This window comes from Propithecus coquereli, unplaced genomic scaffold (genome assembly GCF_000956105.1).
Source record: "Propithecus coquereli isolate 6110/MARCELLA unplaced genomic scaffold, Pcoq_1.0 Scaffold118, whole genome shotgun sequence".
Taxonomy (NCBI): domain Eukaryota; kingdom Metazoa; phylum Chordata; class Mammalia; order Primates; family Indriidae; genus Propithecus; species Propithecus coquereli.
The window spans coordinates 1,752,952-1,780,919 of NW_012135858.1; the positions used below are offsets into that span (position 1 = coordinate 1,752,952).

The window sequence follows — 27,968 nt, forward strand, 5'->3', positions numbered from 1 at the left end:
CGCCTCGGCCTCCCAGAGAGCTAGGATTACAGGCCTGAGCCATTGCGCCCGGCCTGATTTTCTTTTTAATTTGCATACATTGAGGTTCCCTCTTCATGCTGTAAAGTTCTATAGGTTTTGACAGATTCCTGTCAGGTAGTCAGTATCATAAAAATAGCTTCATCACCCTAAACAAATCCCCTGTGCTTCACCTTTTTAACCTTCCATCCCCTTCTCCAGAACCACTGCTCTGTCTACTGTCTTCATAGCTTTGCCTTTTCTAAAAATCTCATATGAATGTACTCATAGAGTATGTAGCTTTAGTCCGGCCTCTTTCACTTACCAATATGCATTTAAGTTTTACCCATGTTTTTTCATGTCTTGTTAGCTGAATAGTATTCCAGTATATGATTAGACCATGGTTTGTTTATCCATTCACCTATTGAAGGACATCTTGGTTGCTTCCAGTTTGGGGCTATTATGTATAAAGCTGATATTAAACATTTGCTTGCTGTTTTTTGTGTGGACATGAGTTTTCAGATCAGTTGCATAAATACTTAGGTGCCTGACTGCTGGATTGTGTGGTAAGACAGTTTAGCTTATTAAGAAACTGCCACACTGTGTTCCGAAGTGGCTATAACATTAGCATTCCCAGCAGCAATGAATGAGAGTTCCTGTTGCTCCTTATCCTTACTAGGGATTGGTAGTGTCATTTTTTTTACTCATTCTAATAGGTGTGTAGTGGCATTGCATTGTTGTTTTAATTTGCATTTCCCAATGATAAATGATGTTGAGCATCTTATCATATGCTTATTTGCTATCTATATATAACCTTTGGTAAGGTGTATGTTCATATCTTTTGTTCATTTTTTAATTGGGTTGCTTATTGTTGAGTTTTTAGAGTTGTATACAGTATTTTGCTTACGAGTTCTTTATCAGATTTGTGAATTGTAAATAATTTCTCCCAGTGTGTGGCTTGTCTTTTCATTCTCATAACAGAGTCTTTCACAGAGCAGAAAATTTTAATTTTAATTAAGCCCAACATCAGTTTTTACTTTCTTGGATCATACTTTTGGTGGCAGTATTATTTAAAACCTCATCAGAGTCATGTAGATTTTCTCCTATGTATTCTATAATTTTTATAGTTTTGTATTTACACTTAGGTCTGTGATCCATTTGGAGTTAATTTTTCTGTAAGGTCTAAAGGATTTTTTTTTTTTTAAATAACAGCTTTATTGACGTGTAATTCACATACCATATAATTCATCCATTTAAAATATACAATTCATTGGTTTTCAAGTATATTCTCAAATGCATGCAACCACCACTATAATCGTTTTTAGAACATTTTTCTTCACCTCAAAAATAAGTCCTATACCCTTTAACTATCATCTTAATATGCCCCCAGACTCCCCAACCCTAAGCAACCGCTAATCTGTTTTCTGTCTTTATAGATTTGCCTATTCTGGACATTTCAGATAAATGTTATCATACAACATGAGATCTTTTGTGACTGACTTCTTTCACTTAGCATGTTTTTAAAAGGCTTATCCATGTTGTAGCATTATCAGTACTTCATTTCTTTTTATAGATGAATAATATTCCATTGTGTGGATATATTATATTTTGTTTATTCATTAGTGGACATTTGGGTTTCCACTTTTTGGCTATTATTAATAATGGTGCTGTGAGTATTCTTGTACAAGTGTTTGTGTGGACATATGCCTTTGTTTATCTTAGGTATATACCTAGGAGTGGAATTGCTGTGACATATGGTAATTTAACCATTTAAATAACTACCAGACTGTTTTTCGAAGTGGCTGCACTGTTTCACATTCCTTTCAGTGGTGTATTGTGGTTTTTCCACATTCTTGTCAACACTTGTTACTATCTGACTTTTTAGATTATAGCTGTCCTAGTGGATGTAAAGTGGTAGCTACCTCACTTTGTTTTGTGATGCTATGATAGAATACCTGAGACTAGGTAATTTGTAAGGAACAGAAATTTATTTTCTCACGGTTCTAGAGTCTAGGAAATCTAAGATCAAGGTGACGGCATCTGGCGAGGGACTTCTTGATTCATCATCACATGGCAGAAGGCAAAAGGGCCAAGAGAGAGCCACAGGTGGCTGAACTCACCCTTTCAAAAGGGTACCAACCCCATCCATGAGGATAGAGCCTTCATGGCCTAATCACCTCTTAAAGGTCCCACCTCTTAATACTGTTACAGTTGCAATTAAATTTCAACATGAGTTTTGGAGAGGACAAACATTCAAACCATAGCATTAGCTCATTAACAGTTTCGATTTTCACTGTAATTACTCTGACTGATTACTAATGATGTTGAACACTTTTTCATGTGCTTGTTGGCCATGTGCTTGTTGGTATATCTTCTTTGGAGAAATGTCTATCCAGATCTTTTGCCTATTGTAAAAATTGGGTTGTCTTTTTATTATTGAGTTGTAAGAATTCTTTATGTATTCTAGATACAAGTCCCTTACCAGATACATGATTTGCAAATATTTTCTCCCATTCTATGGGGTGTCTTCTCACTTTCTTGTTAGTGCCCTTTGAAGCACAAAAGTTTTTAACTTCGATGAAGTGTAATTTATTTTTTCTTTTCTTGTGCTTTTGGTGTCATGTCTAAGAATCCATGCCAAATCTAAGGTCATGAAGATTTACCCATATGTTTTCTTCTAATAGTTTTATCTTTTTAGTTCTTTCACTTAGGTCTTTGATTCAGTTTCATTTTTGTATATGGTATGAGGTAAGGATCCAACTTCATTTTTTCTGCTCTGGGCTGGAAGTGGGGACAATCTCTCTGAGTGACAACAGCACTTTAGATGCTGAGTGCTTGGTAGGGAGGGGCAGCAGTCCCAGGTCTCTTGGTTTGCCTCTCCATGAGCCAGGAGCAAGGGCAACCAGGGCCACAGTATTCTAAGCGGTGTTGTGGCCAAGGTACAATTTCCATCCCATGGGGCTAGTGGCTAGGCAGAAGAAGGGAGCCCCCACCTCTCTGCCATACTTGCTTAGAACTTAACCCCAGCAATAAATAGTCAGGGGGTGGGAAGCAGGATGATAAATGCCGATGTCCTGTGCTTCCCAGGAAGATAATCCTCCAACTGGGAGCTGAGGGGAGAGGGAGCCCTGTGTTCTTGATTGTACCAGTGTGGAGCGAAGTTTCCCTTTCTGATCTGGAAGCTAGGCAGGAGGGAGCAGGTCTTGATTCGAATACCACAGACTCCTTTTTCTTACTGAATTTTGATAGATTTTCTCGAATAAATGTTTCTTCATTTGCTGTGTACCCTTAGGACCATTAGGAGGTTTCACTGGTTGTGTGTGTGTGTTTTAGTAATTTTCACCAGTTTGACCATGGAGCTGATGTTTAGAGCCCCTTGTGCTACTGTGCCTCTGTGGATTCTGTTTTGATAAATAAAAGTCCCTGAGACTGTGGGCAGTAGAAAACCAAACAATTCAAATTTCAGTGCCCACATAATAATTCATTTTATATATACCTATTAAGTATCAACTATGAAAATGGCTCAGAACTAAATATGAATTGGAAGTAAAGCAGGGACTTCTGGATTGTTAGACACACCATTACCCATACACTCCATGGAGTATCTACTATATGTAAGATACAAGAATAGAAGATAAAATGCTAAAAATATATTCTGAAAATTAGGAGATTTTCACAAAAAGAGAACTAATAAACCGACGCAGCCTATGTTAAGTGCCCAGAGAATAAATGTTCCAGTTTTTCAGGAGCACAAGAACTATCCAGGGCTGGAGTGGTCGGGGAGGATTTTTGTGGAGGAAGAGTGAGCTGAGCCGGTTTGGAGGAAGATAAGGATTCTGCAGGGTGTGCAGGCAGGTTTCGGGGAGGGAATATTCCAAGGAGGCATTCCAAGGCAGAGGTGTTGAGATTGCATTTGGTACATTTCGGTATTAATGAGTAGACCTGCCAGCTTGCTGGAAGGTTTGTATAGAGAGATCAAGTTGGAGAAATGAGGTGGTGGGTGCCCAGAAGTGAGGGGGGGATGTTTGATTGTTGGACCAGGGAGTTTGGACCTTATCTTGGAGGTGAGTGACTTGGGCAAAAGAAATTTTAGGAAGATGACTTTACCTGTAGTGTGTAGATGAAATGAAGTCTGTGTTTGCACATGCACGTGTGTTTCTACGCGCATAGACTAGGGGGCCTGAAGGCAAGGAGACAGACTAGTTATAAAACTGTAACAAAGTTTGGATTAAGTGAAGGGGGTAGGAATGGAAATGAAGTGTCTGGTGGATGGTTAAATATAATATGGACCTCAGTAAGGCCAAGCAATTGTTAAAACAAATGTGGCAGTTGTTTCCATAAATGAATAAAATCCTAGAATGCAAGGTGAGATAGGCTGGTTTAGAGGTTTGAGATACTATGTATATTTTAATGATGGAATTCTCCTCCAGTAACTATAGTTAAAAGGAGTCTCTATTTTTGTATTTGCATATATTTTTTCTTCCCTTTTCTGATTACTTCAGCTTCTCCCTCTCCATAATCCCTTTTAATTTGATCACAAATTAATTTTTATTTGCAGGGGGAAACCAACGGCAAAGGTTGTATGTGGTTTCAAAGATGAGTTTCCTCCCTTGAAAACAGCTATCCCCGTAGAAAAGGGAGGCACGCGGTCAACTCTTGCTTTTTAGCAGGTCTGACGTGACCTTCAAAACTCCTTAGGACATGCTGGTCGCTGGCCGGGGCCGCTTCTCCCGTCAGACTCAGGCTGGCACGGTTTCCCACGGCTGCCTGGATGCGTGTGACTCGCAGCTCTGAGGACAGAGTTGCCAAAGCAGTACAAACACACGGTCAAAAAGCAAACCACACAATCTCACGCTTTACCACAGTGGGCCGACGAGTGAAGGCGCGGAAGGTTGGTTCTGCTCCTGCCCTTTTAAAATTCCAGTGCAGCAAACACACACGCCCGCTCGCCCGGTTCTTCCCACTCCCGCCACACTGCACCAGCTTCCCTCCCCAAGTCCTGATTCATGAACCGTGCCACCTTTGTCTCATTTTAAACTGTGCAGACTATTTTAATCCTCCCACCCCCATCCCAGATTCCCCCTCCCTTCATCCTCTGGAAAGCTCAGATGTAAAGCGCTCGCTAGGTGGGAGAGCGCTTCTCCCCCTCCGCTCGGGTAGGCGAGATCCCGAGAAGCCCCCTCCCCGGGACCCCGCCGCGGGCGCGGGGGAAGCGCCTCTGTCCCTTTAAGGTGCCGCGCTCTCCGAAGTGCGGGCAGGGAGCCCGGGAGCCGGCGCGGGTCCTGGAGCCGGGTGGGAAGTCCTGTCGCCTTCCCCCGCCGCCCGGCCTCCGGGGGCCAGCGCGCCCTCCGCCCACCGCGCACGGGCGGGCCATGCGGCGGCTTTGAACCATGTCCTCCTCCTCCTACGCCAAGAACGGGACAGCGGACGGGCCGCACTCCCCCACCTCGCAGGTACCGCCCCCTCCTCCGCCTCCCCGCGCCGCCTCCGCCGCCGAGAGCGCCCCGCCTTTGTGCCCGGCGCGCGGGGCTCCGGCCTCCCGCGTCGGCGGCCCGCTCCCCCACCCTCCTCCGCGTCCCTTGCTCCTCCGCTCCTCCTCTTTCTCCTCCTTCTCCTCCTCTCCCTCCTCTGGGTCTCTGCGCTCCCGCTCCGGAGCCCGCAGCTCCCCCAGCCGATGCCGGGGACTCGGACCCCGCGCCCTGAGAGTCTTTGTTAATGGATGTGGTGGGTGCTCGCGGGCTGCTCTTCTCGGGCTCCTCGGCCGTCGAGGCTTGCAGTGGGCGGGCGGGGGTGGGGGCTGTATTCGGGAGTCGAGGAGGAGACTTGGGTGCGGGCTCTGGGGACCCCGGGGAGCTGGTCCGGAGGCGGACTCTGGCCGGGGTGGTCGCCCCGCTCCGCGCTGCGGTCCTCACCGGCTTCTCTCTGGCCCCGTGTGTGAGTCCAGGTGGCCCGAGGCACCACAACCCGGAGGAGCAGGTTGAAAAGATCCGATGGCAGCACCACTTCGACCAGCTTCATCCTCAGACAGGTAGGCGAAGGAGGCGGGGGAGCAGGATGGGGAGGAGGCCGAGCGGCTCCCACGTGCGGCAGCGGCGGGTCCGGGCTCCGCGCGCCTCTTGCCGGCCCCGGACGGGTGCTCGGGCTCCGACCCGCTCGCTGCAGCCTGCGCTCCCCAAGTCTTCGGGGCAAGGCGTCCCCGCGCCACCCCGTAGTGTGTGCGACACACTTTGTGGACACAGGTCGGCGAGGACCTGGCTTAGGTAAAAGACATTGAATTGAAGAGCTGGAAACATTTCTGGTGACACCTTCGGTGAGAAACGTCTTTAAGTCTTGTAACTTGACTTCGAGTAACAGAGCCCCAGGGGCCCGGGACCTGGTTTGATTCGGGTCGCGAGTTAGTGGTTTCTTCTATGTTGTCCTATTTTGAAGGTTCTTTTCTCTCTGGATCTTGAGAGAGATCTCCGAGCTGTGGCCACAAGAAAGACACTTTGAGTAGAAAGTTTGCTCTCACTTTGGGACCGCTTCTTTGATTCGCTTAATTAGGGAGGGATGGCCGGATCTGGTTAAATCGAAATAAGCGGAAAGCCAGCACTCGGCTCTCTGGGTCTGGGTGGAACCACACTTCATATTCGTTGTCTTAGTGCTTGCTTTCTTCTGCCTGGTCCTGATGCGAGTTATTTGTGCTCGGGATCGCCGGTAACGCTGAATGTTCAGGTGCCTTTCATGTTGACGCAGGAAATTGGTCCTGAATTTTCGTACTGTTCATGCGCTGCCAGTGAAGCCACCCCTAGATACTGGGTGCTAAAGAGATAATGCAAAAGTAAGTCACCTTGATCTCTCTTTCGGACGGAAACTGTCCGGGTGTGTGTGTTCTGGGTGACCTAAGGAAGACTTTGGTCATCGCACCAAGAAGCTTGATTCCCAGGTTCTGCTGTGGGCTGCTGGAGTGACCTTGAGAGATTCTTTCCTCTCTAGGTCACTCAGCGCATTGTGTAATGTGTTTCTAACCTGTGATGGCAGCTGTGGTGTGTTTCTTTAGTGATTTTCATCAGTTCAAACATATCAACGACCAGTGGGCTTTAGATTCAAAATTGGACTCGGACCTGTTCTAAAGGTTGTATAAAGCATATTTAGGTGGTATTTATTATGCCGAATTTCACTTTCTGTAGAAACAAATTATTACTACCACTCTTTAATTCAGTGAGCACTAAGCATGTGCATTATTAAAATGAATACATTTTGGATTCCAATTTCATTCTAAAGGTGCATTCTATCCCCTTTGCAATATTTAGGTTATTTATGTATTTGATAACGCAAACACATTATTCATCTTAAAAACATTTTTGGGTTGTGCAACTGTTTGAGATCTTGCTGATGTTTCTTTTGTAGGTGCCTATTTTTGGTAGTGTTTTATTTTTGCGAATTCTTGGAAATACTAATTATACAGCAGTTCATTCCATGAACTGTTTGACTAAAACTTTTCAGTTCATCTATACCATCACTGAACTAATGCTTTATTCTTCCAAACACAAGCAAAACAATATTCTTTCTAATATTCATATTCTTTCCTCAATTTATACCCATAAATGATTGAGATAATGTATATATAAATTCTTGTAAAGTGTGCTTTTATGTGCTGGCTTAAAAAATGTAAAAAGTATTGCATGCTAAATACTTTGGGAGTAATTTAAACCAATGTAGATTTTTGGAATAAACATATTTCATAAATCTATCTGAAACTGGAATTCATTGATTTGACAAAATGGTCTCATTTAAATTGAGGAGTTAATTGTAATTGTATTATATACACAATCTTCTTATTTTTTGGCACAAAAATAGTACCTAATTTTTGTGAGCCCTTTACAGCTCAGTGAGTATCCTACACATGATCTCATTTAAATGACATCATACAGACTTCTATAATGGCTACAATAAAAATAACTGTGAGATTTATATTTCTTTCATGAGATGAGAAATGATTGCGAGTGGAATTTAACAGTATCTTTGGAATAAAATTAAAATTTTCACCCAAATGCCAAAAATTTTGTTTTAAAAAGCATAACAGATGTTTATGTTAATAGAGCTTCGTTATTTATAGCATGACCAGTGATTATTGATATTTGAATTCTTGATACATTGGAGTGATTAAATTTCTTGGTGCTATTTCATAGTCTGATGCCTTGGCACATAAAGAAGATAGTAGGGATACCAGTAGAAATAATTTTGCTCATTTCTTTGTCAGATCATTTACAAATATACAAAGGAAAAACTTTCACTTAAAAATAATTGATGTTTCGCATTGGATGGGGAAGACTGGGCTGGTGGTGAAGGACAGAGGGCAGTTGGTAAACTCACTCAATAAAACAATATTGAGCCAGTTAAACAGTTTCAGTGTTTGTGTGTGTACATGCACATATATGTGTGTGCACATGCATACACGTGCACACATTTCAGTTGGCCAGAAAATAAACAAACTAATAAAGAGAGCCTGCCTCCACTCTGAGGACTGCCCACAAAGTCCCTCAGGCATCTTTGACCTTGTTTCCTGGTCTGCACGATTGCTGGCCTCCACAATTTAGGGGGGATGGGGGTTTTGGAATGAATCCAGGGAACAACTAAATGGCTTCTTTGAGGAAAGGTGAGAAGATTAAGTATTTTGCAACTGAAAGGAAAGAAAGCTAGGGGTGACCCAGAAATGATGTTCAAAGTGTACACGAAGGCATTCTTTGGAAATATGATGAAGTGTTCTTGCTCTTCATTGAAGATGAAACTCAAGAATTGGCTAGAAACAGAGAGGAATGATGTTTTACAGCAAGACTTTCCTAAGAGTGTTGCTGTCATTGGAATGGCTTTTTAAATGAGGCTATAGAATTTTCTCCCAGGAGATCCCTTCTTATAGGCTACTCATGAATGAATTATTTATTCATGTTTTAAATTTTTAGGAACACTTAAGTATTTGCCATGTGCCTGGCACTGTGTTAAATATTATGGGGGAGGAAAGAAAAGATGGAAGAAACATGGCCCCTGTACACAAAGATTTTGTAATGTAGTTATTGAGACAGATGTATGCAGACAATACAGTGAAATGTAACAAGGGGTGAGAAGGTGGACATAATGATCATGTGCACTGAGTATGGAAATACCCATGGAGGTCACTGCACATACAGTTTATGTACTAGAGTATTCCAGGTTAGTCCGCTACCCCTGGGCAGGTAACCCACTGGGGTCTGAAGAGAAAATCTGATCAGAGTGAGATTGATTTTTTGACCTCTCCTTGTTAAGTCTGCCCTTATAAGGATTGCAAAGTTGTACATGGTCTGGCCCCTGTCTGCTTCCAGCCTCATGTTGAGCCATGATCTCTTAGCTCTGAATGCGGAGCTTGAACACACCATCCTCCCTCCTGCCATAGGCCCTTTGCATATGCTGAGCCCCCTGTGTGGGAGGCTCTTACTCTCCCTTCTGCCTAGTTAACTTTTAATCTTTCTTGAGATCTAACAGTTAAGTATTCACTTACTTTTCTAACCTTGTTGATAGGGTCAGTTCCCCAACTAGGGATTCCCAGAGTTCCCTATGCCAGTTTTCAGTAGCACTACCACTATTATTAATATTTAACATGTAGTTAGATTTCTCTGTTAATGTCTTTCTCCCCATCCAGATAATGAGTTCCACGAGGGCAGGGATGTGTCTACATTTGATCTTTTTTGTATCCTCAGCATCTGGTATAGTATATGTTCAACAAATACTCATTTGAATGAATTAAGGAGTGAATGAATGGAGGGTTAACCATACATTTTAGGTATGAGGTTCTGCTTCAACATTAAATGCTTTGTTTAATGGGGAGAAATCACTTCCTAACAAACCTTCCCCAAAACTTGGTGGCTTAAAACAACAATTTTTTATTTCTATATGCTGACCAGACGGTTCTGCATCATGTGATGTAATCTGGACACTAGATGGCTGGAAGGTCCAAAATAGCCTCACACGTGTGGCTGGCAGTTGGTGCTGGCTGCTGGCTGAGAACTTAATTAGAGCTTTTGGCAGGGGCCTTAGTTTTCCTCCACCTGGGCCTCTCAACATGGTTGGTTGAGCTTCCTAATAATATGGTAGCTGGGTTACAGGAAGGGGCATCCCAGGAAGTAAAGGGGGGAGGTGCAGCTCTCCAAAGACCCAGTTTCAAAAGCTACATGACATCACTTGTCTTGCAATCTCTAAGTCAAAGCAGGTCTAACAGTCTGCCCAGTTTCAAGGGGAGAGAAAATAGATTATATTTTGATGGGGTGTGACAAGGTCACATTACAAAAGAGCACATGGGTAAAAAACAAACAAACAAAAAAACAACATAGTAAGTCAGATTCAGTGCTAATAGTATAAATGGAAGAATTTAAAGATTATTTAATTTATATAATAAGTTAAAGGAAAAATATATGTTCATTTCAGTAGATGCCAAAAAAGTATTTGACAAATTTTAACATTTTATAAGTTAAGAATAGAAGGAAGCTCCCTAAATCTAATAAAAATTATCTACTTAAACCTCACAGCAAGCATCATATTGATCAGAGAAAGTAGAAGCAACATGTGTATTCAGTGATCAATAAATAAGTAAATAATGGTACAGTAGTCCCCACGAATCCATGATTTTGCTTTCTGTGGTTTCAGTTACTGGAGGACAGCCAAGGTCTGAAAATAGGTGAGTATAGTACAATAAGATATCGAGAGAGAGACTACATTTCACAGAACTTTTATTTATAGTATATTGTTAAAATTGTTCTTCTTTACTATTAGTTATTGTTAATCTCTTACTGTGCCTAATTTATATATTAAACTTCATCATAGGTATGTATGTATAGAAAAAACATACTATGCATAGAGTTGGGTAATATCTACAGTTTCAGACATCCACTGGGGGTCTTGGAATGTATCCTCTGTAGATAAGGGGGGCTACTATCTATCTATACTACAGAGTACTATTTAGCCATTAAAGAAAAAAATGAAGTATATCTGCATGTAATGATATGGAAATGCATTTAAGACATTCACTTGAAATGCATTCAAGAGGAAAAAATAAGTTACAGAATAATATATAATAATATTTCATTTAGAAAAAGAGCATGTGGAATGGAAGATAAGGTTGCAGCCACCTTTGGAACCATTTACCTTACAGCAAGGAACTTATGTTTTTTAAGATATCCTAGTCAGATGATCATTACAATAATTCAATGAACCCACATTATATTTAGAAATCTACAACATACTCAAATTCTAAATCGATACTATAATAAAAGAAGTTGGCAAACAAATTCTTTGGGTTCTTATTTGAACACTAGTTATAGACATGTTTCTCTGATGAAATGCAAATTCATCAACAGAAGGTAGATGCTTTGTGCATAGTTCTAAGAATAATCATATGCCTAGAGGCATGTATATATGCAAAATTTATCCATAAGCTCAGAATCACAGAATTTTAGAACAGGAAGAGATTGCAGAAAGAAAATACTTCAGTCTCTCATGTCAGATGAATAAGCCTAGGCCCAAGGACGTAAAGGTCACACTACTAGATAGTGGTAGAACTGAGACGGGGGACCCTGACTTAGACTCCGCTAGTTTTTTCATCACAACCCACTTTATCCCTGAATAATCAAGCCAGACACACAAACTCACGCAGATGTGGATACATGAAAGGACATATGGAGCTTATGCCTTTTAGATTCCGGAAATGTTCTTAATCTATATGGTTGCTGTGAAGAACAAAGCATCAGTTGAAGAATTTGGAGACTGTAGTTTCTACCCAATTCCATCATGGATGGAATTTTCGTTTGCATACTTCGTAGTTTGTGTGGGAGTATTAGTCTCCTGCCAGTTCCTCCCCTTGGCTGAGCCTGCCTGGAAGCCCACTGACCTGGGAGCCTAGGAAACAGCTGCAGGCCATGGCCCCCCTGCGATTGAAAGCAGAGCCTGGGAAGGGGAAGGGGAAGAGGGGAAGGGGAAGAGTGGACATGAGGGGAACAGGCCAGCACTGGCACAACCATTTTTATGTTTTAGCTGCATGGAAAACAATAGTGAATTTTCATCAGCAAAGTTGAAAGTTTTTACTTGCTCTGTAAGTAGAACTTCCTTGCTAAATTGTATAGTTACAATGGACTTTGAGGAGAAGTTCACACTTATTTCCTATGTGAATTTTTTGTGGAATGAATCTTCCCAAATTGAGATTATAGAGCAAGTAAGAACTCTGACTGTCTTGGCAAACTGTGCTTTGTTCTTGCTTTTGGGCTTGAATAAATGGAACTGAATTTACAAAGCTCTTGACTGAGAAATCTAATTAGTGGGCAGGTAACCCGTTAACCAGTCATTTTTACTTATCTCTGAATCTCAGTTTTTGTTGTACAATGTTGCCTAAATTTCATTTCTGTAGTATAAAGAACTATTTATCCTTCAGTTTAGGATGGTAAGTATTGAAACTTAGATAAATTCTGATGCAGGTTTTCATCTTTCTAGAAAATTATAGGAAACCATGTGGACAAAAATGACCTTGGCTTTGCTTTGGCCCTCTCTCCGTACTTACTCTGCATGCTGCCCCAGACAGGGCCCTCCCTGGGTATCAAGGAGCAGATACTGCTCTCTCAGTAAGGGAAAAAAGCAGGGGCGAGCTGAAGAGCTTGCAGTTTAGTCAAACCACATGGTGTAGCTAGTCGCAGAGCCCAGTCTCGCCATTCCTGGTGAGGCTACTAACTCAGTGGGTTTCCCTGGGTTGGATCCATCTTGCCTGGCTATAGCCATGGCATTGCCCAAGCTCATCTTCCTCAGAGGTTGGCCTTCTCTTTATCTCATTTCTGAAGCTCAGACTCAGAACACAGCATAAGCCCTAACCCAGGCAAGTGGCTTGCAGCTCACTCAGATTCACTGAGGACTCCAGGGAATGTGTACAGACGTGTGGGGAGTAGGGCACGCAGGCCCTGTTCTGCTCCCTAGCTCCTGTGTCTGGCCTCTGCTTGCTTGTTAGCCGCAGTTTGGAGCGGGGTGCCTGCTAGGGCAGTGCCACCCTTCTACTTGCTTTCCCTTTGTCGGAGCTTCCTTCTCTGCCAGTGTGTGTGTGGAGAATGGGTTACAGGCCTCGAAACATTGATCCCCTGAGCTGGTCCTTCCGTGGGGCGTGTCTGGCACAGCCCAGCCTCTGCACTCTTTTCACTTCCCTGGAACCAGTGTGTTGCACAGATATTTCCCCTGCAGGCTGTGGCAGGACAAAGTTTACAAAGCCCTGCTTTAAGCATCCCCAGGCACATACCCTTTATTATACCTCTCTAAATTATTAATATTAATAGAATACATCAAATTGGTAAGTCTCAAGAACAGCTGGACTGCTATTCCTAACCAACCCCATAAAAACACATTCTGGTTTAAGCAATCGGTATTGCCCTGTCTTCCCACAGTTACATCCTCTTCTATTTCATGAGCCAAGACAACAGTGAGGTAAAATACAGTACCCTTCGTTCAAATGAGCGTCGGTTCCAAACTTGACTATGCAGACACACATTAGGAATTTCACATGGATTTAGCCATGTGTACTGTGGGGAGCGAGGCCTGGAAATGGAAGCCTGAATTAGTGAAAAGGCTAATGATAGATTTGATTTTAAGGGAATACTGTAGTTTTATTGCTTTTAAGTAACAGTAATGATAAGCTGTGTGCTATGGCAACCTGCCTTCAGGATACATGAGGCTGATGTGTTGTCAATACCTGGCTTGAATACAAGCAGTGCTTTGGAATTCCTTAAAGATAGTTCTCATTTTAATTAGAGTAAACATGCCCCTCTGTAAACTTTCCCATTTTCTAATGACACACATATCCAGAGCAGAGGTAATTACTTGAATCTGAAGGGATGGCTTTCAGTATTTGTACTTTATGTACTGAAAGCATTAATTAGGTAGGGGTTGTAAAATTTATCTGACAGCTACTGAATCTTTGGGCTTGAATAAATGGATGACAAATTGAGTCTATTTTATTTCTCATCTTATATCCTTCTCTGTTGGCAGATGTGTCTTTCTCCAGGGTTGCAGTTTAATTGCTGAAATAGTATTTGTTCTGCGACAAATTATTTTGTAAACATAAACTTGAAAAGAATATGCATTTTTCCGGGTTGTCAGAATCACTAGAAGTGGTTAACCTTTGTAGTGTTCATTATGTCCATGTATTATGATGATATTTTTAAATTCCTTATTAAAATTTTTTTAGCAGTTTTTTTTTTTCTGGTTTTAGGGACAGGATCTTGCTCTGTCACCCAGGCTGGAGTGCAGTGGTGCATTTACAGCTTACTGTAACTCGAACTCCTGGCCTCAAGTGATCCTCCCACCTCGGCCTTCCGAGTCGCTGGGATTACAGGTGTGAGCCACCGCACCTGGCTTATTTCTCTTTGAATACGTGGAAAACCCAGCAGTAATGGAAATGCAAAGTAGCTTGTGCAGATAAATTTATCATCCCCTGTACTTTCTTCTCGCGTGGCCCAGTGCTATTGCTAACAACTCAAATGCTGGTTATGGTTTATAGTCAAACAGGTGGGTAAAATAATCATTGTTATGGTTAGAATGTTCATAGTCATTCTTTTATTTGTCCTCCGTGTGTATGTGTATGTGTGTGTGTGTGTGTGTGTGTGTGTGTGTGTGTGTGTTGAGCAGAAAGGGGGAAGGCGTTCTTTCTTGCAGGAATGTCATAATCTAACATGTTCATCACCCTGAAAAGAAACCTGTCCCCATTAGCAGTCATTCCCCATCCTGCTCCCAGACCTAGACACCCACGAATCTACTCTTCATCTCTATAGATTTGCCTATTCTGGAATTTCATATAAATGGAATCATGCAATAATATGTGGTCTTTGTGACTGGCTTCACATTTTTTCATTAACATACCCTTTACACCAGCCTGAGGGATTTCAGTTGTAGCCCCCGTCCTAAGTGTGCAGATGTAGACCTGTGTATGGAAATGGGCTTGCCTTTCCTTAAGCCGATGTCCGAGATAGCTTTTCAAGTCGTGGTGTTGAAAGAAACGGACCATATTTATACTTGTTTGGAGCTGCAGTCTCAGGTCATAAAGCTGATTTTTTTTTTTGGCAGAACTGTTTGCACTGCATGGAAATCAACCCCCTGACCCTGGACACCTTGTCGCCAGGATTGAACAGGACTGAGTGGCTCCCATCTATAGAGGGGGGTGGTTTATATAATATGGTGTGATCGACAGGATTCAAGAAAAATGTCTGAGCAATATAAATGGTGGTTGCCATAATTTCCAATAATTTTTAGTAATAGAAATATCTTGGGTACTTACAATTCAAAATGCCACTTTTATTTTATCTAGATGTTCATAATAACTCAGCTTTGGTAATTATAATATTCTTGAGAAATACAGTTCAGAAGAAAGCAGAGTGCTGGAGTTCCAAGCTAAGTACAATATTTATGGGAATTATTGGGTTTATAAAACTGTACTCTCTATGTGACAGGTGCTGCTCCATTATATTTGAGTACTTCCCTCGGGGACGAAAGTCAATTACCAACACAGTCGTGAGGGAGAGAAATAGGTCAGCCGCAAACATTCTTTGCTAATTTCAGAAAGCTTGAGGGGTGTTTTAGTTTGGGGATATGTTTTATTCTTTTAGTCTCTGTGTTGAGGACTCTGGTAGGGAAAGCTCAGTTTTTTATGTGATATTGGTAGTCATATTCATTTACTTTAATACAATATAAAGATTTCTTTTGATCATGTAAAATGAAAATTAAACCATATAATATATTTTTAAATACTATGTCAAATCTGCTTTGTAAGAGTAATGTGTGCCCTGCTATTATTAGTATTACTACTGTTTCTACATTAGCAGGGACACTCAGGGCGTAAACTAACCCAGTAAAATGCAAATGTCATGGCTCCAAGTATTTTATTTAACTAACACTTTGACATAAGAAACCGAAGAGTGCTAATATGGACATTGGTGTGTTTTCTAACAATTATATTTTATTAATTAATTTTTTTATTGTGGTCTAATAAATGTAACATAAAATTTACCATTTTTAACCATTTTTAAGTGTAAGTTCAGTAGTATTAAGTAGATTCACTGGTGTTTTTTGTTTTGTTTTTAATGGATGTGGCAGGTTATTTAAAAAGACAGTGCAGGCAGGCAAAACTTGAATATATCCAACTTATAAGTATGTAAAAAAAATCCACCATTATCCAGACCTCCCTCTACAAACTGTGGCCTTTTTAAAAGCAACAACAGCAACAAAAAAAACCAGACCTTGGAGTGCTCTGCAGCTGAAAAGGGAACAGGTAGGAGGAGGCTGGGAGAGCTGTGGGATCTGGTGGGACCCTCAGGGCAGGGGTGGGCATGTGTGAGTGGGGGGCTGCGCAGGGGTCCTGTCCCCAGGTACCTGTCTTCACACTGCCTGCTTTTCTTTCTCCTCTGCTGTCTGAAATTCGAACAGTTCCAAGATGATTTGGGTTAACGAGCAGCCTATTTTAAAAATATAAATGTTCCGAGTCTTCCGAGGCTTTATTCATTCATGCATTATGGTAATTTGACTTATTGCTTACAAGCGTGCTCATTTTACCGTCTTAACAGAGGCCACCGCGACAAAGCAGACACACTCCCAAACGAAGGTCCCATCTCCCTGGATCCGTTTGCCCTTCCACGCCAGTCTACCCCTGACCTCCGCTCTGCCTCTGCTTGCAAGATAACCACTCATTCCCAGACTCGGGCTTAACCCCGCCTTCCCCTCACCTCTCCCTCCGTAGGGTCACTCCTTCTCCATGCAGTGGCCTCCTCTTTTCCACTTGATGATAATCTTTTCAGTTGTCAAAGCCGCTCTTGAACTTTCTCCTCCACAAAGCTCTCTAATGTGGTGCCAGGTCTTCTTCTCTGGCATGGTCCCGGCACTCAGTTTTGACTGTTCACTTATTAAATTCTCCTTTGTGTAATCTGAATGTCCCCATGCCCCACCAGCTTGTGGGGCTACATTGACGTTATCACTCATGTATCATGTGGGAAAGAGGAAGGAGGAACCAGAGAAGACATGATGGTGTATCCACATCAATGCTCCACATTTTGCTTGTTCACCTTTCCTGCCTGGAGACATAGGACCTCAACACCTTGTCCCCTAACATGATTTGGGCCCGCTAGGGTGTCTTATGCATGCTTAGACTCCATCCCCTCCTTGATATCTGCCGCCACAAGCCTTTGAAGAGGCTTCTCCTATTGCAATTGCTCTGCCTTTCTTTTCGAGAACACGGCTGTTCCTTCTAACTGTGATGCTATTTCTTAGCACGATGCTCTTCAGCCTCCCTGGACAAGCTGTGTTCCAGACTTCCGCAACTCTGGGTCACACTCTGTCCCCTGGGCCCTTGAGTGGCACTTCTTGTGCCCTGCATCTCCCAGATTCCCTTGTCAAGCCAGCTTCTGCAGCATTGACCTGCATCTCTCTGTGAGATTACCCTGGGGAACAGACATTATTCTACCTCTGTCCAGTACTATACACAAAACTTGCTCCTAGCAGTGACTCTTTTACCCATGCACGTCGACCTGCACAAATTGACATAAGACACAAACTTTGCATCCTCTTTTAGGCTCTGCTACCACATACTCATAATAATTTATGTATTTAAATTTTTTTTGATACATTTCCACTTTGGGTGGGGATGGGGTGGGGAGTGAAAGAAGAAAGGGGAAGGTGATGTTGCAGCCTGATGTACTTTGGAAGTTAGTGCAGGTCTGGGTAGGGTGTCAGAATGGGACTTTGGAACAGAAGGGAGGGCACTGGGTGCCTGGGGAGAGGGACAGTGGCTGCTGGAGATGGTTTCAGAAAGCGAAGTGGATGAGGATCGAACTTGGTCTATTTCAAGCTTTAATCTGGCACTGTATTTGTTAGCAATCTTCCAGTTGTAAGTAAACAGAAACCCAGCACAAAGTGGCTACAGTAAAATACGGAATTATTGGCTCATACAAGTGAAAGTCCAGAGGTAGACTTCATACTTCAGGTATGGCTTGTTCCAGAAGTTCACGACCGCATCAAGATGTCTGCTCCCTTTGTCTGCAGTTCTCTCAACACTGTGTGCCTTTCTGCATGCTGGTTTGGGCCTCAGCTTAGCTCCCACTATGGTGGCAGCAGTGCCCGCAGTGATTGGGATCTCTCCTTTGTCCACTGTCCTGTCCAGCAGAAGAGATAGCCTCTGTTATGGTAGCTCCAGCGGAATAAAAAAGGAGAGGGGCTTTTTTTTTTTTTCTCGTAGAAGCATCCCACTCCCCTTGCAGCACACAACACATGCACATTTGTGCACCTTTGCACATGCGTGCACGCGCGCACACACACACACACACACACACACACACACACACTTCTTGAATCTCATTGGTCTGAAACAGCTTATGAACCAACACTGGCCAGGGGGACTGGCTTAAGCCAGTAGTTGGCTACTTCTAGGGATGACATTGAGGTCAGCCCCAGCGTGGCCACGAGTGGATAGAGTACTTCCTGAAGGGAATTTTGGACCTGGGAAAGACGGCAGGAACTTCTTCCTTCTCCTGCTCCTCCTTTGGTACTATGTTTCAGTCACTTCATGGATTAAATAGGATTTTTAAAAAAATTGTGGTAAAATACATATAACATAAAATTTACCTCTTCATCATTTTTAATGTACAGTTCAGTGACATTAAAGTACATTCACATAGTTATGTTACCACTGTCACCACCATCCATCCTAAATAGGATTTTACAGACCACTCTGGGAGCCTAACTTTCTGTTGTAACAATGTTTTTTAATAAGAAAATATGTACCAAGTTTCAAAAACTGACTACACAAGGAACTTCTGGGGTACTACACAAGCATTGATACAGAGGCGACTGGCTGAATTAAGATTTCTCTGTTTTCCTTTCTGCAGAATGAGGGTGACCTCTAAGGTTCCATCAAGCTCTAGTATTATAGGACTTTCTGTCTGTGTCTGCAGATGTGTGTGGTTAACTCGTTCATTTTGGTAGAAAACACCGTACAATCTGCCCTCCTTATCTGTAGTTCCACAGTGCTGACTGTGGGACTTCAGCATCCAGGATTTTGTTATCTGAGGGGGGTCCGGGAAGTGATCCCCTGTGTACTGTATTCTGTGTCTTTGGCAGACAGCCTGTGTTGCTTAGCTGCTGAGACGAACTCATAAAACACATGGTCATTCAGTGTCAAATATTGAAAACTTCAGATGAGGACGTTCTTTCGTAATGTAGCAAAGAGATGATGTGGGGAAGTTTACAGGAGGAAAGATAACTTGGGGTAGAGCTGGAATTTATAACTCAGGTATATGCATGCAGCATGAAAGGATGTGCAAAGAATAGAGTGAGTTGTCAAGAATGAAGTATTTGTGGAATGTGGTGAGATGATTCTCAGATATGCATCCCGGAAGCTATTAAGAGGTTGTCCACTGAGGAGTATGTAGCGCCTGCTATTATGAGTATTACAGCCACCAGGAAGAGCAGGTAACTAATGGGGCTTTGAATCTTTAGTAAAGAATAATAAAAGTTGCCACATTAGAACTTTGCTGAAGGTGAGTGGATCCACAAGGTTGCCTGTCATGATGTGAAAGGAAACACTGCATTAGGAGCTTTCAATACCGACTTCCCTGCTTAGCCTTCTTTGCATACATAGTTCAGCAAGGTTACCCAAATTCCAACAAATGAGGCAGGAATTGCTATTTTTAGGTGACATTAAGTCTATTTAATAAGTAGACTCTGGTGGATATTTTTATAATTCCTATGTTGAAGCCCTGACCAATGTGACGGTATTTAGAGGTGGGGCCTTTGGGAAGGAATTAGGTTTAGATGAGCTCAGCAGGGTGGGGCCCTCATGAGCGGATTAGTGCCCTTCTGTGGAGATGAAGAGAGACCAGAGCGCTCTCTCTGTGCCATGTGAGAACACAGCTAGAGAGCAGCTGTCTCCAAGCCAGGAAAAGGGCCCTCACTAAGAACTGAATCTGTCAGTATCTTGATCTTGGGTTCCTGGTTTCTAGAATTGTGAGAATAAATTCATGTCCTGTAAGCCACCCATTCCGTGGTATTTTGTTATAGCAGCTCAAGCTGACTAATACACTGACTAATACACTTGGTAAGCTGGGGCACTTGACTATTTTCCTTCTCATCCTTCTTCCAGTCAGTAGCACATGTTCCTTATTCATTATGTAAAAAGTATATTTATATCCTGCCTTATTCTGGAAGTGACTTAAGTTAGCTTGTATGATATTACAAGTGTATTCCCTTGAACTAAGGAGAAAATACAGGTAAGACAGTGCCTTGAGTACGTATGCTAGCAACATCCTATTCACTGATTTGACTCTGAACTTTATAGGAACTACCCAGAGAGAAAAGCAAGGTCATTTACAAGATTTTTCAATGTCCAAAGGTAAAAGTAAACTTGTTTAGGAAAAGCACAAATATTTCCTACACTGAAACTAGACAGAAATTTCTCCCATGTTTTCACAGAGTTGACACTGCAAAATTAAACCTTATAATGCTGGCGTTGCTTGTTATCGTATTTTTCGTGTATTGATAACGTCTGTCATCATGCTGGAGTGCAGTGCAGTAAGAGCAACTATGTAGGAGCCATTGCTGTGTGGTTTACAAGTGCCTGTGATTCTCCACCTTGGCTGCGTGTTAGATTCACCAGGGAAGCATATCAAAATCCCCAGGCCCAGGCCACATCTCAGCCTAATCAGGATTTCTTGTGAGTGGGACCTCCCTAGTATTTTTCAAAACTCCAGGTGATGGGTATAGTTCTCTGATCTGATGTAATCTAGGGGAAAATTTCAGAGCAGCTCTTTTCAACCAGGATTTTTGAGTCAGTATAGGTTAGGCAATGCTGCAATAATAAACATTTGTTCAAAATAATAACAACAACAATAACAATAACAAAGGTTTGTTTTATACTTACCCTGCAAGTATCTGCTGGGTTAGCTGGGGGTTTGCTTGCTGTTGTTCTCTCTCCAGTAAAGCAGCCACCATCTAGAATGTTACTGTTTGCTGCAGAAGAGGGAATGAGAGACATGGCAGATCATATGCTGGCTCATGAAGCTTCGCCTGGGTATACGCTAAGCTGGTGCAACGCTGAAACCAAAAGACGTGGTATACATTTCTTTGTCCCTTAACAGACTACAGGCAGGTGGACAGTTCAGGGTGGCTAGTTGGCTCTATTCCAAGAGATCAGTGGTCCAAGGACCAGGCTGTTGTGTGGCTCTAATGTTTTCAAAAACATTTAGACTCCATCTTGGGGTCCAATGTGGCTGCTACAGTCACCACCATTTCCTAGGCAGCTCAAAGGGGAAAGAGGAAGATAAGTAGCTACATTTTTAAGGGGATGACCCAGAAGTTAAACACATTTCTTCTGCTTACAACCCATTGGCCTGAACTTTATCATGAGGCTTCATCTAGCTTCAAAGGAGCTGAGAAATGTAGTCTCTAGCTGAGTTGCCATGTGAAGGCCAAAAATTGGGACAGCTCTATTTCTGGAAGAAAGGAGAGAATGGATGTAGGGGCCAGTCAGGCAGACGCTGCCTCATCACAATAGTAGTTTTCAAAGTTTGTTTTTGGCACAGAAATCTTTTCTTCAAATTGCAGATGTCCTTCTGGGTAATTGAAGTGTTTGGAGATGCTTTGATGAGGCGGGGGCTGTATGTGGACCCCTCTGTCCCAGTGTCCTCCTCATGCTCTCTGCAGCAGTTCTAGAGGCATCTTCAAGGAACCTGGGGGCTCTATGAAAATCACTGATGTAGATGGATGGATGATTTACATATGCTGTAGAGTGTCCTGCCAGAATATTGTTCCTTATGGAAGAACTTTGGAATGAGGTTGAAATGATGGAACTGATTTCCTTCTGGTCAGTTCTATCTCAAAAAGCCATCTCAAATCTGTCCACTGCTCTCCATCCCTCGTCCTTCCACTCTTGACTCCTGTCTCCCTTCTGATCTGCTCGAATAATCTCCCTCCTTCCGTTCCCCACCAGGACCATTCTCCACACAACTACTGGAGTTATCTTTTTAAAAAGGAAATCAAATCATGTCATTTCCCTGTTTAAAACCCTCTAATGGATTTCAGTTGGGTTTAAAATATGTTAAATTCGTTATTCTGGCCAGCAAGTTCCTGTGATGATGGAATTCCTGCCACTCTCTCTTGTTTCATCTTAATCTTTCAGTTACTGCCCCTTCTCCTCCCAGTCTCTGGCCTTTGTGTCCTTTGAACAGGCCAAGATTAATCCTGCCTCAGGGCCTTTGCACTTCTGCTGTCCTTCCAGAATGCCCTTTCCCCACCTCTTTAACTGGCTGGCTTCTTCTCATTTTTCGCATCTTGGCCCAAATGTCACCTTCTTAGAGACACCTCCTCTGGCTGCCCAGTCTAAAGTGGACAGGCCCCCTGACTCCCGCTCACTCTATATCACATTCCATCACTATCAGAAATTACCTTCTGTAGTTTCCTTTTTTACTTATTCATTCCTATCAATCCTCACTGGAATGTAAGCTCCAGATAGGCAGGGAACGGGTATATCCTTGTCATCGTACATGCCAGGTTGATAGAATAGGCATCTGGAAGATAATAAGTGTTTAAGAAATACTGATTGGTAAATGAATAGGATGACAGGGATTTTTGAGATCCAATAGCTGAGTAAGAATCTGGGTAGAATCTATGTGGGTTAGTCTTCGTTGTCAGTTTATCGAGGCATTGTGCTAAGGATAGACTTGATATTTTCCTTTAAGAATCGACATATCTACTAAAAACATGTTTCTGGAAAGAAGGCTTGGGAGGGGATCCAAGGCCTGAAGGTCTTCTCAGAAAGTAGTTTGGAGTTTACTCAAAAACATGCAAATAAGATGTTCATGGACCCACAATTTCAAGCCCAAAGGTAGAGAGCTGCAATGATTTTTGTGTGGACAAAAATTAAAAGCAGTTGTAATCATGTCTGCCATATTAGCTGCCATCATGGCCCACAAACTTTGAGCGATTCCTTCCTAATCTACTTTCCAAAAAGACTTCATGACAAGATGCAAACCCCAAGAACTGAATTAAGTGACTTGATGTCAGGGATATTAGACAAGTTTGGTGAAATGCAGGTGAGCAAATATTCTACTCTCTTGTTTCATTTGGACACCCCCTCCTGGATCTGCTTCAGGGCAGTTTCCGCCCTAATAGAGGGCATCAGAGAAGACTCCTGGGCGTCACTGACTTTGGCCTCGGCTCTTAATCTCCTTGTGACTGATGCTTGGTCTGGTGCCTGGTATTGGGTGCCTGAGTTCCTGTGGACCAGATCCTTTTGTCCCAGACCTCTTCAAGAGGCAGCAGGATTTATTGGGCTCTGGAATTTTAGCTGAAAGTAGAGAAAGGCTGAGACAGGAGTCTGTGCGTATAGCTGAGGGATGTGTGGCTCAGTTAGACCAGACCTAAGGGAGGCTCTCAACCAGCCAGGCGGAGGTCAAACATGAGCCGGCAGGAGTGAGTCCACACTGTCCTGTGTGCTTTGGGTCTGCCGGCCTCCACCTGCAAGCCTCTCTGCTCCATTTCTTTTCCTGACAAACTCCTACTCCTTTTCTTCCCCCTTGCATAAATGTCACATCCTCTGAACAATCTTGTCCAACACCCCTGGGCAGAATTAGTTTCTTCCTCCCTTAGTGCATTCAGAGCACTCCTCGCATTGTTTCGCAGTGATGTGTTTACAGGCTTCTCCCACTGACAGCGGACCCCCTCAAGGACTTGGCTGTATCTTAATTTTCTTCAGGCAGCCAGCACCAGCAGAGCCGCTGATAGAATCCGTTGTGGAACCAGGTGGAATGGAGTGTCGGTCCATGCTCCATCACTTTCTATTAATATTTGTGTGACCTCGGGCAAGTAATAATGTCCCTGAGCTCATTTTCCTCACCTGTGAAATAGGGGTAACAATACCCGCCTCATGGGGTGGTGTGGGAATTTTGAAAAATGAAAATTATTTTATTGAAAAGCACAACCCATTGTTGTGCTTTTCAAGCTGTTCTTTTCAAGAAGGGTGGTGGCCAAAATTTGTATAGGTACTGCCGCCTTGCTTTATCAGACTGGTGGGAAGGCAGAAATGTCAAAGGCTTTGCCAGTTTCTCTGTACTTGTGATGGGAACATCCCAGAGCGATGATGGTAATACTGGTGTTGCTGATGGTGGTAGTGAGGGTGGTCGTGGTGATGGTGACATTAGTGGTAGTGACGGTGCTGTTGATGGTACTGGGTGTCAGGGTGGGGGTGGTGATTATAGGATGGTAATGATGGAAGGGGTGGGGCAGAGGTGGTGAAGGTGATGGTGATGGAGGTGGTAATGGTGAGGTGGTGACACTGGTGATGGCAAAGATGAGGGTTGGGGTGGCAGTAGTGATTATGGTATGGCAATAGTGGTGATGTTGGTAATGGTGGTGGTGATGGTGGTGGTGGTGGTGTAGCTGTGAAGTTTTCAGGAGCAAGCTGGTTTCCGGCACTTACTCTAGGTTCCTCACCTCTGTTGCTCAGCCTGCCAGTTAGAATTCATGGCCCCCACCTCCTAGAGTGATGACCATGCAGCTTTGTTTTCTTTTGTCTTGCCATTCCTCCCTCCTTGCCTGCCTTGTTCTGAACTCAGCCCTTTCTCACAGGCTTACCTAGGGCCCTTCACCTGACTCTCGGCCCTCGACTCTGTCTGGACATTGGCTGTGGGCCAGTTTCCTGGATCTGGCGCAGAATCCCATCCTGCCTGCCCCCATCCTCTGTTTCATACAGCCTTGTCTCTTCTGGTCCTAGATCTCTGCTCTTCACCTTGGAGCCAGTGACTCTTCCTCAGTTGAATGGACCTTTGGGTTGTTTGTCAAATAAGAGCCTTTCATGCTAGAGGGTTGCATTTCTTATTGAAGGGAGTGCCCCAAGTTCTGAGAGCTGCCTCTCGTGGAGAACACAGCCCGGAATGGAGAAGGGACTTTCTTTGAAGCAATGACAGCAGATTGACATTCTGTTTAAAAAATATATCTTTAATTATTTTCATTATCCTGCACTGTGTTCCAGTGTCTTAATATTACTTAACCTGTTTGCTTATTTATATTCTTAGCAATTCATTTGTTTACATTTCTGTCTCAGCTTGTTCAAAATTCATAATCATTCCATTCTTCTGCTAACACTTATGCCAGCTTTGGTGATGGCACTAGAATCTGGAGGTGGTGGCTAAATTCTCACATAAACATAGCAAAAGCACAATTTCCAGTCTCCTACACAGGCGAGACAGCGTTGAGCTAAAGCAGTCACTTCCAAGGGGAGGACGCTTCCAGGTAGGTTGAATTTGGTGCAGGGATGGGGGTGGAGGGTGCAGGGTGGGAAGGGGAGACTTTTTTTGGACTTTTAATGACAAAGAAGATGCTCTTTCCTTCCTGCCTGGCTCTCCTCATTAAGAAAATCGTTATGCTGAACTTGCGGTATCTCAGTGTGCTGACAGCTGACCACCCTCAGCTCTCCCGGAACTTGCTTTCTCTGTTAAGTGCACAAAGTAGATCTGTATAGATTTCTTCCTGAGACCAACAGCATTTGTGATATATTGCTTTCTGAAAGCATTTTCCCTTTATTTTGTGAAAACCCTTAAATTGGCCCTAAATTCTGATAATAGAAGGAGCACAATATTTCCAGCAAAAGCACAAGTTCAAAGTCTAGCTTAGACATTTACCAGACCTGGAGTAGTCACTTAACTTCTTTGAGTTTTAGTTTCCACCCCTGTAAAGTGGAGATAATTAACTGCTGTGCCTCATCCATAGGCTTTTGTAAGCTTTGACTGAGGTACTACCTGTGAAAAAGGTTTATAACATTAAAAGGTAAGTTACAATTACTAGTATTAATTTCACTTTTGATGTTATCTTGAGGCACCAGTCCTCTTTAACTAGGAATCTTGTTGTTTACGAAAAGTTATATAAATATCACAGATATGGTGAAAATAATTATATTCTTAAATCACTTTGTGTACACAAATTTCCCCAAATTTATTAAGCCCCTCTAGCCACATTGAATTTCTGAAGTTGTCTTAGAGCTGTGAAACAAAAGCCAGCTCTGTGATAGACATTCCTCCAGCGTTGGGCCTCTGCACTGTGTTCCCTTGGACAGGAATGATGGTCCCGGTTCTTGGCTGGTTATACTGCTGCTCAGCTCTCAGGCCCCAGCTCAAAAGTCACCTCTTCTGGAATCTTGATCTGATTGTTCCTGACAGGAGTCATTCTGTCTTCTTACAGCTCTTCCGTCGTATCTCCAAACTGCATCTCTCAATTATTGTCATCTGATTGTAAACTGTACCTGATTTTAAGCTCCAGGAGGGCAGGGATTTTGTTGCTTTTGATCACTGTATGATTCCCAGTGCTTAGGACTGTGCTTAGCACATATAGGAAGTGCTCAGTAAACCTTTATGGAATGAATGAATGAAGATAAGTCACCTCCAATGGCTCCTAAAGAGCAGGAATGTTTCTTAGACCTTTATCTTGGTTAGGGCCTGGCTCCTGGTACATTTGCATTATGTTTGTTGAATGAATAAATTTCTGGAATAGGAAATACTAGATATATTTAGAAAACAGAAGAAAAAAGCCATTATAAAGTACTAAAGATGCATTGTACTTCTGTACCATAATTGTTTAAAATACGTATTTTTAATTTTGTTTTTAGTTTACTATAGAGCTTCTTGCTATTTTTATAAAAACCTGTGATAAACATATAGAGTAGTTTTTAAAAACCAAATGAACCAAATCATAGGTTTCCCTAGACTAATTTTTAATATGAACTCTTAGTTTTTTTCCCCTAAAAATGGTATAAACATCATTAGCATAGAACATACCAAAATATGTTTCACATCTTTAGCATCCTAATATATAGATATTAATAGCTTCCTCTTAAGGAGAATTATTGCAAATTCATGGTTAGTATCAAAATAATGATGGCCCCAATTTTGCAAATGGCTGTTTGCCAGATTTTCTATCACTCCCTCCCCACTGCTGTGTTGAGGAAATCTTTCTCATAGTAAGGTCTTTAAAATTCTACATACAAAATTTTATATCCTCTTCAGCAGATGGGCTGACCGGCTTACAGTCTCCATGGTAACAAGGTTCCTGTATTTTTTCCCCCTTTTTAAAATAGCCTAAAGTCACAGAAGGGAACTTAGATATTAATAGCATAAGAAATTTCAATGTGAACAACAGTTATTAAATATGCAGCCTTTGATTACTTGTTTCTTGATCCAGAATCATTTGTGATATATAGAAATTATGATTAAGCATATATGAATATAATTTTAATACTCATGCAGATTAGAATGTGGCAATTGGTTTGCTGAAATGATTAACTATTGGACACCTTGTTTAAATTAGCCTCTACTTCCCATCTTCCTTTTTGCTAGCAGCCAAATCAGGTAATGAACTACACTTTACCTATGAATCAACATCATAATAATAATGCATTAAATTATTTTAACATCAATGTAGAAGACAAAACGAAGGCTGTCTTGTTGTGCGGTTTCTGTGGACATTTATTTTTGTGTTAAGTGTGATGTTTATGCTAAATATGAAAAAGCATGTATGATTTCATAGGGCAGCAGCCCATGTTGACTTGATTGGGTTCCGGTATCTTTGACTGACATGCATAAAGAATTGCAACCACGGGGGCAGTGGCTCATGCCTGTAATCCCAGCACTTTGGGAGGCTGAGGTGGGAGGATCACTTGAGGGCAGGAGTTTGAGACCAGCCTGGGCAACATAGCGAGACCCTGTCTCTACAAAAAATAAAAAATTAGCCAGGTGTGGTGGCACATGCCTGTAGTCCTAGCTATGGGGGAGGCTGAGGTGGGAGGATACTTGAGTTTAGGAGTTTGAGGCTGCAGTGAGCTATGGTCACACCACTGCACCCCAGCCTGGGTGACAGAGTAAGACCCTGTCTCAAAAAAAAAAAAAAAGAATTGCAACTCTCAAACCCAG

General features: G+C 42.5%; 1 protein-coding gene across 3 annotated transcripts in view; it reads left to right on the forward strand.

The window, feature by feature from the left end:
- Positions 1-5,317: 5,317 nt before the first annotated feature.
- Positions 5,318-27,968, forward strand: part of CACNB4 (calcium channel, voltage-dependent, beta 4 subunit) — a 266,674-nt gene continuing 244,023 nt past the window's right edge. For 2 of the 3 annotated variants that reach the window (XM_012659210.1, XM_012659233.1), the window contains exons 1-2: positions 5,318-5,450; positions 5,942-6,025. In XM_012659210.1, the coding sequence (XP_012514664.1) occupies positions 5,388-5,450; positions 5,942-6,025 (147 nt within the window). In that variant the 5' untranslated portion in view covers positions 5,318-5,387. Of the gene's footprint in view, positions 5,451-5,641; positions 5,722-5,941; positions 6,026-27,968 lie in introns of those variants that run through there. The other variant, XM_012659218.1, reaches the window with a different exon arrangement.